Raw genomic sequence first — 15,649 nt, 5'->3', positions numbered from 1 at the left:
TATTCTATATTTTTAAACTTTAGTAACACATCATTTAACTTTTATCGAGTCAATATAACAGCAATATTATTATAAATAATTCTAATATAAATAAATATTCTCTGTTGAAATGGAATTAAATTATTTGTTGCAACATTTAATGTTGTGCACACAATTTATCAATTGCGGATTCACTTTCTGAATCTAAAAAAAAAAACGTTGGATTCAGACATATTTGAGATTGGTGTACGGTACATAAATTATTATATCCTAATTTTATGCATTTAATGGTGCAATTTAGAAGAAAATTTATATAAACCAAAATTGGCGATTACATAATTAAAATTATGAAATATTTTTGTATGCTTGTTAAATTTAACGCCGTCAAAAAATTTCTGTTCAACTCGTGTCTAAAATCAAGACAAAATATATCCAGTATACTATACCTAAGAAAGTTATAATTAAATTTAATTGCTAATATTGATTTTAGTGGTAATTCAAATGACACACCATTAAAAATTAACACAGACCGAATTATGAGTTTGTATTAACTAAATTTGCTTTTCTGTAAAGTTATTTAATTTTTAATCTAATTTACTGTAAATAATATATGAAGGGCTACGTACTTTTTTTGTTTTGTTTTTTGTTCTTTAAGAGTATCCATTAGAAAAAAAGTAAATAGGTAATTATCCTATCAGTTTAATATTATATATAAAATAGTATAAAGTGCATTACAAAATATCCTGTTCATACAGTATAAGTTGATTTTATTAAAATCTTAAGTTTATAATAAATTCTATTATACATTAAAAGTTGTTATTAATTACTATTATAATTAAAAAATTTTTAATAACACTTTGTTCTCAACACACCATACAAATGTCTTATTTTTGTATATACAATCCTAAAACCATTTACATGTATTGTTGTTTAGTTTGAATTAGGCAGAAGAAAAAAAAATAACCATTTCCATTTCTGATACGACTTAAACGTACTTAAATGTAACAATGTGATATGCATTTTTAAGTTTCAAAATATGATTCTTTGATAATATACTTTTGGGTTAATGCTACCTATGGTTCCAAGATGGCGCCTCGTCTGATTCTAGCAAGGAAACAGTGGGGACGCACGTTCTAACCTATTCTAATAATTTTGTTGGTAGTAATTATGGTAATTTATTAGACTAGGTTAGGTTAGAACGTGCGCCCCACTGCTTCCCTTCTTCTATTTGCTGGAATCAGAGACGAGCTGCCATCTTGGAACCATAGGTAACATTAACCTACTTTTGTAATGAGATATTAAAACACTGAGAGAAGAGAAAAAGCATTTTCATCAATTATTTTTAATACAGAATTCTAAATAGTGAAATAACGTAATTGAATATTATAAATTACAATAAAAAAAATGCAATTTTCATGATATGCAATTACTTTTAATATTTCCATTACGAGTAATATTACCAAAGAGAAATTGCAACTTTTCTTCGACCTCATAAAATATATATAAAGTGTGAATCATTATTTATTGAGAGTTTTGAAATTATACAAATTAAAAGTACATGAATTATGCTTTTTTTATAATAAAATATTTAACAAAAAAACATCATACTTCATATTAAAAAAAGACGTTTAAAAATTTATACGAAAAATAAACTGAGGTACGTACATCACAATGGCGAGAGATTCTTTAAAAATCAAACATTTCTGATTTGTTTAATAGATCATCTTCAGGATAAATCAAAACAGAACAATTAAATTTAAATACAGGACATTCCAAACATATATAAATCAATTAAATGAGAACTGTATAAGTGCAATGAATCATTACAAATAAATAAATATTGATAATTATTTAAAATGTTCCTATAGTAAAACAAAAAAAATGATTGGTTCATTCTTAGGAGTGTGATAAAGGCCACAAAGAATTAATTTATGCAATCATTTTTTAAAGTTTAACTACATAGACTTTTCCTAAAGTCTGTCATTTTAAGAGATCGAGTAGGAACAACATATAATAAAGCAGGAATGTAACTATTTTTAATTAGAATGAAATTAATTAAAAATTTATGTTAGCTTGGAACTGTTTGTTGAAAGAAAAATAATTTACTTGTGTAAATTTTATTTTATAAACATTAATAATTTATTGCGAAAGTTGTCATAATATTCTGGTAACAATTTGCACGAAAAAACTGTTTTTCTCTTACAAAAACTTAGCCGAAATTACCGCATAATAAAAAGTTGTTATATATCATTCTTATGTAGAAGTGTTTTTTTTTTCTTCTTTAACTCACAAAGTTATTAAATTCTTTTTAACTTGAAAGATATTTTGTTAAAAGAATTTGACATGGTTTTTTTTTTTCTCATTCATATTTATTGTCTTGTCTTTTTATATAATTTTATTTTTCCAAAACACTAATGTTACACTGATATATAATTTCATAAATGTATATATAGTATACAAAAATATTACCTGATTAATAAATCAACATATAAATCATAAAAATGTATTCGATATTGCTAGAAAAGTACGCTCTTTCTTCCTTTCACTGATAAAAAATAACTGAGATAGGATATTAATTGTGACAGTTTAATACTTCATAGAAAAGAGAAAGTAATAGTGATATAACTGGTCTGTACTGTACATTAAAATGAATTATACTTGTGTTGTTTTTGTTGTTGAAATGTTCTCCTTAGCTGTGTAATATGTAATAAATAACAATCAAAGATGGTTATTATTATTATTATTATTATTATTAATTTTTTTTTAACTAAAATGATTTGTGATTATGTACGAGAGTAACAACTTCAGAGACAATCGTGTGTATTCCATTTTGTTATATCCATCCAGTTTATTTTATCGATCATCGTTTGCTCATATTAACTTCATTTATATTTTGTTGTTATATTGAAATAGAAAAAGCGGATCAATAAAAGATTTTTTTCTTAATTCTTTCAAAGGTTTTTGAAAAATATCGAATATTTTACGACAAAAATGCTTAATATTTTATATTTTAAGTTAATTTTGTACCTTCAAATAATTTTTTTTATTTTTACTAATATTTATGTATCGTGGATTTGTCAATGAACAAATTAGTTCCTTATAAATAAATAAATAAATGTAGAATTGTTTTTAATTTGTTCAGTTTGGAGCCAAATTAATACTGAATTTTGCTATTATACAGTTGTATCTGGAAAAAAATTTGAGATTTATGTGATGTCTCATCATCATACGTCACAAAAATCTTTTTACGTGTAAAAAAAAAAAAAGTCAGTGCTCTTTCAATCTCTCTCTCTCCATACGTATATACATTCATTGAAAATAAAATTTTAGATTGAATTGAATTTTAATAATTTCACCAATTTTTTAAATTGTATACATTAAAAATTAATTATTGAAAAAATTGAATTAAAAAATTCTGTTATTGACAATTTACAACCATCGAGAAATTTGTCGAAAAGTTTTAAACTTCGTTTTTGATATACTAAATTTAGACGACTTATCGTTTTTAGGGGAAAAAATATCAGAAAATTGTTATAATCTTTTTTGGAACGTTCCCATTTCAAACGTTTCTATCACAAACAAAATGGATAGTCGAAACTTAATCATAATTCTTTTGCTATATAATTGATGTTGACCTAATTTATAGGATTTAAAGATAGTTTAAGAATTAATTACGCTCTTATGTTCTAAAGAAAATATTATATTTAAAGTTATTTGTGGTCTTCTATAACTATTTTATGTGAAAAACAAATTTATATTTTTTAATATACCATAATGAATATATTTAAAAAAAAATTTATTTTAATAATAAAAATGGTATGCTTAATGTATTGTATATTATAAACTATAAAAAGAAGTAACTGTCGTTTTAAATTTTGAGTTAGAGTATTTTTAGTAACATTTAAAAAAATAAAAGTTAATTTAACTGTTGTTTTCATAAAGGCATCCTTTTTCTATTTACTGTTAAATGTCATATCAAAAATTAATCAGATTAATTGTAGTCTGAATCAGTTGCTATGGGATTATAGTCGGTCGTCATTGATTTAAATTTCCTTTTTTTTTTTTTTATCTAAATTTGTGGAGGAAGGTTTGTTGGAAAACAGTAAACACTTTGAAAGCCATTTATTGAATTAGAAATAAAAATATTTCAAAAATAATAGAACATAATGTATTTTCAATATGGTTAATGTTACCTATGGTTCCAAGATGGCGGCTCGTTTCCGGTTCTAGCAAATAGAAGAAGGGAAACAGTGGAGACGCACGTTCTAACCTAACCTATTCTAATAAATTACCATAATTATTACCAACAAAATTATTAGAATAGGTTAGGTTAGAACATGGGTCCCCACTGTTTCCTTGCTAGAATCAGACGAGCCACCATCTTGGAACCATAGGTAACATTAACTTTCAATATATTGCAAGAAAAAGTAAATATTAAGGAGAGAGAAAACTGTTAAATTTAGAAATGTAGTATGTTAAACTGAGTTTTCATATTCTACAATGGTTTTAACTTTTTTCCATTGATTGATGCAATATCTTCTAAATTTGTTTTTGAAAATTATTTTAATCTCTTTATTTATATATAGTGTACAAATAATAATTTATACAATTGATATATGCAGATTTGGGTTTTTGTGAGGGTTAGCTTAGCCCTAGGATGCACGGGTATAATTCTCACTGTTATTGCACATACTATTTTCATTATAAAATTGTAATGTATATAGTTAAAGCATCCAGTAGAATGTTTTAAATATTATGATGTTTTGATGATGATTGTTAATGATTTGTATGAGTGTCTAGGCAGTCACCTGGGACTATTTATGCGGATTTTTGCTTTATTCGGTACATGCTGATTCACAACCTCTCCGTAAAACAAGACCATATTATATTGTGATTTTTAGGTCAGTATATCACATGTATTTGACTATTATAGAAATTTTTTGAAAGCCATTTATTGAATGACATAAAATTGGTTTTATATCATTTTGCTAACATCTCAATTTTGAAGAACCAATTGAAGACATTAAGTAATGACTTGCTGTAACCTAACCCAATGATATAAAAATATTTGTACAATAATTTAAATAAGACCTTATTGTAGAGACAGTCGTCATTGCTCTTGTTTTTAATTGACACTATTGTTTTCATATACAGAAATGCAGAATTAAAAAACTGAAGGTCTGTTTATTAAAATACTTTCTTTTCTTTATATATGAAAATTTTTTCCTGTTTTGTCATAGCTTCTTTGTTTCTTCTTTTCTTCCATTTTTTTTATTTAAATATTTGCATGCTAGTTTATTGGTTTTGTTTAAGCTAATACTTTGAATGTTAATTTATGTGTATCTACGATCATTCAAAAAAAATAAAATGATGTTCGGAAGAAAGTAATAAGTTTGATTGTGGACAAGCCACAAGAACTAATATAATTTTGAATCACTCTTGAAGATTAAAGTAATTTCTGAACTATTCTCTTTGATTTATTTTCTTTTGTAAACATAATTCATGCACTATAAGAGAGAAATTTGATTTTGAATAGTATTAGATAATAGGAAAGTGCATGTGCTATTCAGATGTAATTTAAAACTACCGTATTTTCCAGCGTATAAGATGACCCCCGACTTTTGAGAAGATTTTCCCGGGTTAAAAAGTCGTCTTATACGCCGGAAAATACGGTATATCTTTTGAAACATGTTATCTATTTTGCTTATTATCACAGCATTACCAATTAAGATAAATTTGAATCTCATTCACAGTTGAACATACTTTCCCTATTAAATTTTAGTTTATCTTTGAATGACTGTTGATAAATATTAGGTTGATATTTTTGGATATTAATCTATTAAAGAAGAGAAAATACAACAAGGTGCGAATCTATTTAAAAAAAACTAAGCCGTTTATTTTAAAAAGTTTGTAAATTCCTTTGAATTCTAAATTTTTATAAGTAAAACAGTATTCAGTTAAAATAATTGGCATTAATAAATGATAAATGTTAGTTATGTATGTGTTTGTTAATTGGTTTACTTGTAGGAGTAAATTTATAACTCAACAAAATCAAATTCTTGAAAGTTATTTATCTTCTGAAAATTTTAAAAGAAAAGAGATAATGATGACATAAAATAAGATGGAAGAGGTATATAGCACTTGCCTCAAAGCAAAGTAGAAATTTTCTTTTTGTTGCTAAGAATGATGAATTAAAGAATATAAAAAATTCTTCAAAATAAATATAAGCACCATTGTATTCTTGAAAAACAATTTGTTTTTGTAATTATTGAAAATGATTGAATAATTTTTTTTAAAATCTCGTCCTTTTAACATAAAAGAAAACTGATTGTCTACAGTAATGATGACATTGATACAATATAATAATTAATGCTGTCTTAATTATGGACTGCTGGCATTTTTGTTTTTCTTTCTTTTAAGTTATTTTTCTATTTTTTTCTTATTTTTTAAGATGAGAGATATATATATACTGTATAAATGACACAGATATTTTAATTCAATATAGTATACTTTATTTAAAATTTCATAAATTAAACTTCATAAAATTTAAATAAATTGAATTTCATGAAGTTATTGATTAAATATTTGTATCATATTCACAGTTAGATTGTTAGTTTGAGAGCATTTTTCTTAATAACTTATTCTTTCTGTTTACAAAAAATTGGCAAAATGTCTTAATGCTAAGTTAGTCTCTGTCTATTACATCTCCATTTGTTCTGAATGTGTATGAATGAACTTTTTAAATTAAATTTTATATATATATTAAATCTTATGTAAAGTTTTTGTAATTTCATTTTAATTGAATTATTTTCAAAGTTTGTTCGCCAACTTTATATTTTGTAAATAATTCAGATACTACTAAAGTATAAGAATATGTAATATTGTTTAATACATCATTATTATATGGTATATAGAATATATTATCCTATAAAAAATAGAGAGAATTATAATGAATTTTAACACTAATTTTTATATAAGTCGTTTCATTACTTTATATTGAATTTATTATTCCTTTCTTTCTAAGTAAACAATACATAAAATTTGTTTTTTCTTTCATAATAAAAGAGTTTGATGGTTTACATAAATAGATATTGATCTGAAATTCAATACTGAATGACCTTTACGAGTCAAATTTAAGAAAAATATTTTAATGTATTTATCTTACTTATACAGTGCATATTCCAACAACTTTCAGATTCGAGATTGAAATACACTTTTGTTTGTTTGTGTGTGTATAAGAATATAATTTAAACTAAATTTATATATTATACGAAATTACAATTGTGCATTTATGTTAAGGGTTTACTCATGATTTTTCTTAGAATAATTTCCATTTAAATAAAACAGTAGTAGAAATAAATGAATTCCTAGTTTATTAATAACATTTGAAATTTATATTGTAGCTAAACTTAACACTATAGCAATAAATTTATTACGTCGTAAAAATGGATTTTATGTTTGTTAATGATTGGTCATAAGAATAAAAGTGTACATTATTATTAATTTTATGTTACCCATAATTTTTTTTAGAATGCTTTGCGTTTCTTTATCCGGTAATATTACTTATAACCTGTAAACATGTTTTTAGATGTTAAAAGAAGATAATCTGGAAGATTAAACATTTAACTTCTAAAAATTTCATTTAGAATTTAATTGCAAATTATAAAGCAGTTTTTAAATTAATGTTCTAAGTTTTTTTACATGTAAATGGTCAAGTAGAATTATGCAAACTTAATCGATTGTAGATATTTGTTACAGTATATTATGTATATTTCATTTACTATGATTCAGTTTTTCTGTTTATAATTACATCTAATACATTAGTGTGTGTGTGTACGTATGCTGTTTTTTTTTTTTTTTTAAAGCTCTGATGGTCCATAAAACAAAGACAAGTGTAAATAACAAAATGAATTTATTACCAAAAGTTAGGTACAAACATGGTTACTTTTCGACATAATCACTGTGAAGAATGAGGTATTTATCATATTTGTGGATGAGCTTTTCCATCCCCTTGTCATAGAATGTTGCTGCCAATAACTTGAGATGGGCCCTAATGTTATTTTGAAGATCATCATTAGTCTCGAACCTCTTGCTCTCCTAGCCACTGTTCCTGCTCAGGAAAGAGGCGGAAGTCACTCGGCTCTAAATTGGGGCTACACGCTGGGTGTTTAAAGGTGGCGAGAACTTCCACCCAGCTTAAAACTTTTTAATGTCTGAAGACTTTCACGTCTTTCCTGAACAGAAAATGTGGCTAGCAGGACAGAGGTTTGAGACTAATAAACTAATGATGATCTTCAAAACAACGTTAAGGCCATCTCAATTCGCTGGCGGCAACATTCTACGACAAGGGGATGGAAAAGCTCGTCCACAGATATGACAAATGCCTCATTCTTCACAGTGATTATGTCGAAATGTAACCATGTTTGTACCTAACTTTTGGTAATAAATTTGTTTTGTATTTACACTTGTTTTTGTTTTATGGACCATCAGAGCTTGAAAATAAAAAACAGCCTTGTATTTATACGAATGTATTTGATAGGTATGTTACATGTTAGCAGTTATATATAAATAACTGCTTTTATAGACAGAGACTTTTATATAATAACTGCTTTTATTAGACAGAGTGCTTTTATATAATTATAAAAGAAACCAAATTCATTGATTGACTTGAATCTTTCTTTTAGTAAGTTTTTATGCTGTTTAATTTTTTCACATGAAAAAATTATTTGAAATTATACCAAAAAGTTTATTACTATTGTTCAGTTTGAAATTTACAAATAGTTTACAAAGAATAGTTTATAAAATATTGTTAAAAAAGTTCTTTTTGGCCAATTATCTTGAATGTTGAACTTATTTTTATTTAATAAAGATTAAATAAATGCTTTTGAATTATTGATTGACTTAGTTCTCTGTAATTGCATAAATACTGATTAATTTACATGCATATTTGTTATACATAAAATATTTATACTATAATATAAATACTATAATTTAAATAATAATTTTCTTTAAATTAGTCTTTCTGTTACTGTTATTAATTCCTCATAAAAAAAAACAGCAATTTAATTTCGTTACAGATGCTATTTATAAAATTCATAACTTTTTATAATTAAAAATAAAATTGATTTATCGTTATTTGTTTAATAATTAATAAAAATTTCAATATTTTAAATTATTTTATTTCATAGTAATAATGTTAAACTTTATCTGATAAATACATATTTATTTAATAGGAATTTAATGTATGTAGATAAAATTGCCTGTAGAAATGGCAGTTATTAATAAATTGTTTGAAAATTTCATTAAAATATTTCCGTAGTTAGAATGTTACCGAATTATTTTGTTTTCGGGGGAAAATATCAAGACTATTTTTAACCTTTAAATTTTTTAAATTAATAATATATTCTATTTTTAATATGAAGATAAAATATATAAAATAATCAAAATGTTAATTATATAGTAAATATTTTAATCTGCAAGTTATTTTAAATTAGTATCTTAATTTCCATTAAATTTTCAGTAACTTTTAGTTAAAATTTGTGGTTAATGTTACCTTAGGTATACAAAATGGCGGCTCGTCTCTGACTCCAGCATACAGAAGCGAGGAAACATTGGGAACGCACGTTTTCTAAACCTAACCTATTCTAATTATTTAGTTGCTGGTAATTATGATAATTTATTAGAATAGGTTAGGTTTAGAAAACGTGCGTCCCCACTGTTTCCTCGCTTCTGTATGCTGTAGTCAGAGACGAGCTGCCATTTTGTATACCTAGGGTAACATTAACCAAATTTGTTAATCAATACGTATTTTGAATTATAATAGAAGAAAAATTAAGAGATCATCCTTGTCTGTTCACACATTTTAGGAACACTGCAAAGCCGTGTGACAGAGTTTAATTTTATTTTAACAAACCTCTGTCTCAATATGTAAAACTCGTTAAAATTGTCTTTCTGGTCATGGCTCAATGTAAAAATTTATCATTGCTTTAAAAAAAAAATCAAAGGATGAACATACAATTAAAAATTTTGTGTAATAGAAAAAGCACACATTAAAATACATTAAATATTTGAACTACACTATCAAACAAAACTTATTTTTATACCTTTGGTATTAAAATAGATGATTCCCATAGAAAAACTCCTCCCGATTTCAAAAATCTTTTTCCAGTTTTCCCATTATGTATCTATGAAAATCATTCTAACATAGTTTTGTTTTGAACATGACACGATATGGCATTTTCTTGCTAATTTTAAAAATACAGGCATCAGAATAGCTATAAAACTATATTTACTTTCCTAGATGATTATCAATACATTAATTAGAAAACAAAGATACGTCCATTTTAAATTTTGTTTTTCTTATTACTAATTTAAATATACTTTGATGATGTACTTAATTTTTTTTTTTTATTTTAGTAAATAAAATACACATGACTTTTTTAAATTTTAAGAGAATCTTCATAACTTTTTATTATTTCGAATACAGAGTAATTTTTTTTTTAAATTTAAAAACAGGTCGAGCTCATGATGATATAGATTCAAGGTCCCAAGTAAGTATTTTATTACATTTTTGTATTTTAGTTTTATAACTTATTTAATTAAGACTAATTCCCAAAATGGTTGGTTGGTATTGACCCCGAGGATTGATAAGGCAGTTTTTGGGATCGAAAATTAGCCTGAGGTCAATTGAAAATGGTTAACTAAAAATTGTTAATCCAATGGATTATGTATATGATAGTCCAGGATGTAGATTTGCACATTGTAAGTAGATCCTTTCTGTGAAAACAGTGTATAAATTAACACTGGCTCGTCAGATTTAATTATTAATAACTGTATTAGCAAAAAATAAAGGGAGTCAATGAAAGGTTGAAAAATCCATGGAGGGATTAACAGTTGAAACAGTTCATAGATCAATAGAGAGAAAAAATATAGTTCAATTGATTATTTATGATGTTTAATTTATCGAAGAGGAAAAGATTTGGGTCTAATTTTTATTTCCAAAGCGTGATGATAATAATATAGTATTTATTCTCCAAAGGATTTTTCATACATCTAACTTTTGCAAAATTGTTTTTATCTGTCTTTCAATAAATTATAAATTTAACTTCTGTCATCAGATATTAATATCTTATATCTTAATATAATTAATTGATTAAATTTAATGAATGTACTACAATAGTAATTAGTTTTTAAATTTGAATGTACAGTACATTGTAAACATCAATCAAATATAGTAAAACCCCTCTGTGACCATCAATAGTTCTGAGCAAAAGTGACGTTTATGAGAGGTATTCACTTCGGAGGGTATTTCATTAAATTAAATAATAAACCATATTTTAATGATACAAAATTAAAACATAGCAGTATTTCAAATAAAAAAAAAATCACTAATTTTCACTTGTTTCAAGCATGATGTTTTTTACAATACAGTTTATTTTTAAAATTCTTCTCCCACTTTGCACAGAGTTTCTAGAGATGTGTTACATTGTACTACAGGTACTCCTCACTTTATGACTTATCTGCTTAACGACCACTCGCACTTATGACCAATCGAGTTTTGATCTGCAATTCGGGGAATCCCCTTTCTCAGCTTGAGTGTTGGTCAGTGGCGGATGGTGACATGCGCACTAAGCGTACAATAATAGTCTTATAGTACTATAATAGGCTAATAGCATACTGTAATAGTCTTTTTATGAATAAATTTGAAGTTTGTTGCATAATTTGTATAATTTTACAACGATCCTATATTCCCGACACAAGCTCCTCGCTTATCGACCAATTCGTTTAACGATGTAGTCGTCGGAATGGAACTCGGTCGTAAAGTGAGGAGTACCTGTACTGTTAATCGATATTAACACAGATTAGAAAGACTGTGCATATCACAATGCACAATCAACCATGTAGTAATTTAGTGTTAACTTTGCAGTTGTGTGTTTCCTAAATTATTTGTCTGGCAAGCATTTCAAGAACTTTTCTTAGTTTTGTAGGTGAAGGTTCTGACCATTCATTATTAGAATCGTCCACTGTGTCATTTTTATTTTCCATGTCAAATCCTCAGACATTCTTTCCAATTTCCATGTAAATATTTGGTTCAATTATTCTTCTCAATAATTCCCTCAATATACATATGCACATCAGCAACTACTGCCAGCTGTTCTATTTCTTTTCCTAAGGAATCTGCATTTACTATTTCTTATTCTTCACCATAGCAGTACTAGAAACATTTCTTGATTGTCTGAGGTTGAATTTCATGTCATGCACTACCATCAAACATTTTAGGGTATTGGTTATGGGAATATGGGCATGCCAAGCTCATTTTTAGATATGTCCATTTGGGCAGTAATAGCTCTAACAAGCCATTTATGATACAAATTAATTGTATATAATATCATCATGATTAATAGCAATATTTAATGTTTTTCAAAAAATCAATTATCATTTTTCAAAAAAACCATTGTAATATTATTTAAAAAAATAAATTTAATATTGTGTTTTTGCTAAGAACTGTGGGTGTGATATTAACTGTGTTCATGTGTGAAAAGAGGGTAAGGGAAAGGGGAGGGGAAGGAGGAGGGAGAGAAGATAGATAGTAGAGAAAGTATGATCCCTCTGAATGATGTACTGTACATAAGGGTACAGTACCCTCTATGTTTGATGTTGGCATGCAGTTTTTAGGCTGCAAGGCCATAGTCCCCTGAAGGGTCTAAAAGAAAACCTGAGTGTAGCGAACACCAATAATTGAGTGCCACCACCATGTTATACACAGCAAATGGGTCATAATCACTAATGATCATTTCAAGTTTGCTAATCCAGTCTGAGATGGTTCTTAGTTTGTCTCTGCTTTCACCACACACTGATTGGAACAGCCATGCAGAAAAATTTTCAACTTTCAATTGTAAAACAATTTCTATGACTTTTCCCCTCCTCTCATCTATGATCTTATGATAGGGATACCTTTTACACATGCATTGTTAAACCATTCCAATACATCTTTATTGATCTTTTTTTTTCATGAAAATGTTTGCAAGTTCTCTTGATATTTTCGCTGCCATTCTTTTTCCATTCATCCATGTATAAACACTTGATAATATGGATTTGGATTTGGCTCTTATTATATTGAAACTCTGTTGCCTATCTGCACTAAGGTACTCCTGTCTCAGTACTCCTAAGGTACTTACTCTTGCAAATAATGGCAATGTGTTAGTTTTGAATCATCTCTTTTCACTTCTGTTCCATTTCTCCCTTACTTATCTTTTATCTCCTTATACACTTTGTCGTTGATATGCATAGTTTTTCAGCTGTGTTAATTCAGTCCAACATGTACCATAGAGGCAAGTTGAATGTAACGGTTTCTTGAGCCGCCCTCATTACAAACACTGTATCACAATGCAGAATAAGATTCGTTTTTAAGTGTTGCAATTGGATGGTAATGGTTGGGGTAAGGGTTGCTCTATTGAAATATTGATTAAGCATTGAGATCAAATGTGTTATTTGAATTATTTATCACGTTAAAAACTATTAATAGCTGTTAAATTTTTTTTGCATGATCGTGTATGATTGAGAATTATTATTAGTATTTTAAATAGAAAGATAAATTAATAATAATAATAATAAAAGTGATGTAGAATTTTTTTTTTATGAAGTTTCTTTTAAACAAATAATTCAGCAACTGTTTTCTATATTTTCTATGTATACACTACCTATAAATATGAAAGCTTTTTTCATTTATAGGGGTATATTTTATTTTATAGGATTAAAAGTAAGGTCCAAATCATTCTGCCAAGTCATTTATTTAAATACATAATTTAGTATGAAACATTATTCATCGATGAAGTCTGAGATAACTGTTTTCGAGTTTTCAAAATTGCCAGCAGGATGCGTATTTAATAAGTTGTTACTTTAGATTACTTTAACAATGTTTATTAAACAGATCTAATTTAAAAATGTACAATAAATCACAAATAAAACCTAAACTTTAGCTCCTTTTTTTTTTATTCTTAAAAGTTAAAATATAGTTTTATATGTTATGCTTAATATCAATTTTTGACTTTAAGGTTATTTGACTGTTTATGTATAAATATTTCAATAAATAATTATAAAACATGGCAGTAGGGATCAACCATACTCCTGGGCCCCATACAAGCTCTTGATGCTCTGGCCTACATAGTTCATAAGACTTATATGTGGTCAGGAAGTAGAGTAAGCCCCTTTTGCCCTCCATTTTTTTCTTATGAACAACTAAAATACAGTAGAACCTCGATTATCTGGACCTCGATTATCCAGATTGTTTAAAATAAACACAACTTTTACAAATTTGCTGATTTGCAGGTGGTGATTGTGACACTGTTTATGTACATGATGGAATGCAAAACTTTTTTGTCCCAACATTGTCTCACCCGGCACAGTGGTCCTAAACTTTTTAATGCATTTTGCATCGTAATAAAAATATAACTTGACATACATATTTATAAATGATTTATATTCAAATTACATGATTTCTATGGCCAAAGGCAGTGTAAGGGCACATGGGCCACCGCCTACAGCCTCGTGCCTCGAAGGTTTATGCATTACTTAAAAATCGTGAACGTGACAAAAAGTTTTACTCATCATAAAACGATAAATAGTTTGCATTTTTATGAATAAAAATTAGTGATGCAACGAATAGTATATTTGGCCTCAGCCGAATACCGAATATTCGGCTAGGAGCGTGGCCGAATGGCCGAATATTCGGCCAAACAATTCGGCTTGATTAATGCATGTACGAAAATTGGCGCGCAAACCGCATTATCGCGCACCCTGCTCTCTATTGGCCTGCTGTCACTACGATTTTTTCTTCCAGTAGCTCTCAATTATTTAAATTAATTAATCAAATTATAATTATTAAAGTTAATATGAAATGGAGTTTAACATCTACCTCTAGTCCCAAATTGGTTTATAATTTATGTAATAGCCGTAAATAGCCCGATATGATTCGGCAGTTGTTGGTATTTAGATGTAAGTTATAACTTATAAGTTATTTTATTTGCAATCGATCTTTTTAACTTTTTAATTAAGCAGTAAAATTTTGTTTTTACTACGTATTTGTATACTGAATAGTACCCTAAGGATATACTTTAGTGGGGACGTATGGTCTAGTTTCTCCCCAGTTGTGGAACAGTTCAAATATATTATTGGGGTTTCTATTTGTGAGGTTTTGTGATATTTTGTTGCTATTGTTTTTGTCGATATTTTTAAAATTTAACATGATTTCAAATGTTATCTTTTGTATATAATGAGAAATGCTAATTCTTTGCTTTATATATAAAATAAATTATATATTAGTTACTCATCTTCTAGAAATAGATAAATAATTCTTTCATTAAATACGATAAGTTTCAATAAAACGTTTCGTAAATCATTTTAAAATATCGTAAAAAATATAAAAATATATGCGAATACGAATATAACATTAATGCCCGATACATTCTAACCTACTCGCCATCAATTCCATAAGATATCGGGCTAGATAAAGGCTATAATAATATTTAATTACGAAATAATTTAATACTAGAGTTAGATGCTATTTCTTATTAACTTTAATAATTATAATTTAATGTTCAGCATTAATAAAAGTTACCAAAATGATTAATTTACTGTGTTTTTGTAATTTCTTACTCCTGTTTTTAGGTAT

At 26.8% G+C, this 15,649-nt stretch overlaps 1 protein-coding gene across 4 annotated transcripts in view; it reads left to right on the top strand.

Moving 5' to 3' along the window:
• Window positions 1-15,649, top strand: part of LOC136975569 (CLIP-associating protein 1-like) — a 171,677-nt gene that overhangs the window by 89,084 nt on the left and 66,944 nt on the right. For all 4 annotated transcript variants that reach the window (XM_067270655.1, XM_067270656.1, XM_067270654.1 and 1 more), the window contains one exon: window positions 10,495-10,529. In XM_067270655.1, coding sequence (XP_067126756.1) covers window positions 10,495-10,529 — 35 coding nt within the window. The remainder of the gene's footprint in view (window positions 1-10,494; window positions 10,530-15,649) is intronic.

This window comes from Centruroides vittatus, unplaced genomic scaffold (genome assembly GCF_030686945.1).
Source record: "Centruroides vittatus isolate TY-2023 unplaced genomic scaffold, ASM3068694v2 contig_375, whole genome shotgun sequence".
NCBI lineage: Eukaryota > Metazoa > Arthropoda > Arachnida > Scorpiones > Buthidae > Centruroides > Centruroides vittatus.
The sequence above is the reverse complement of the archived record's forward strand: the minus strand, read 5'-3'. Positions and strand labels throughout refer to the sequence as shown.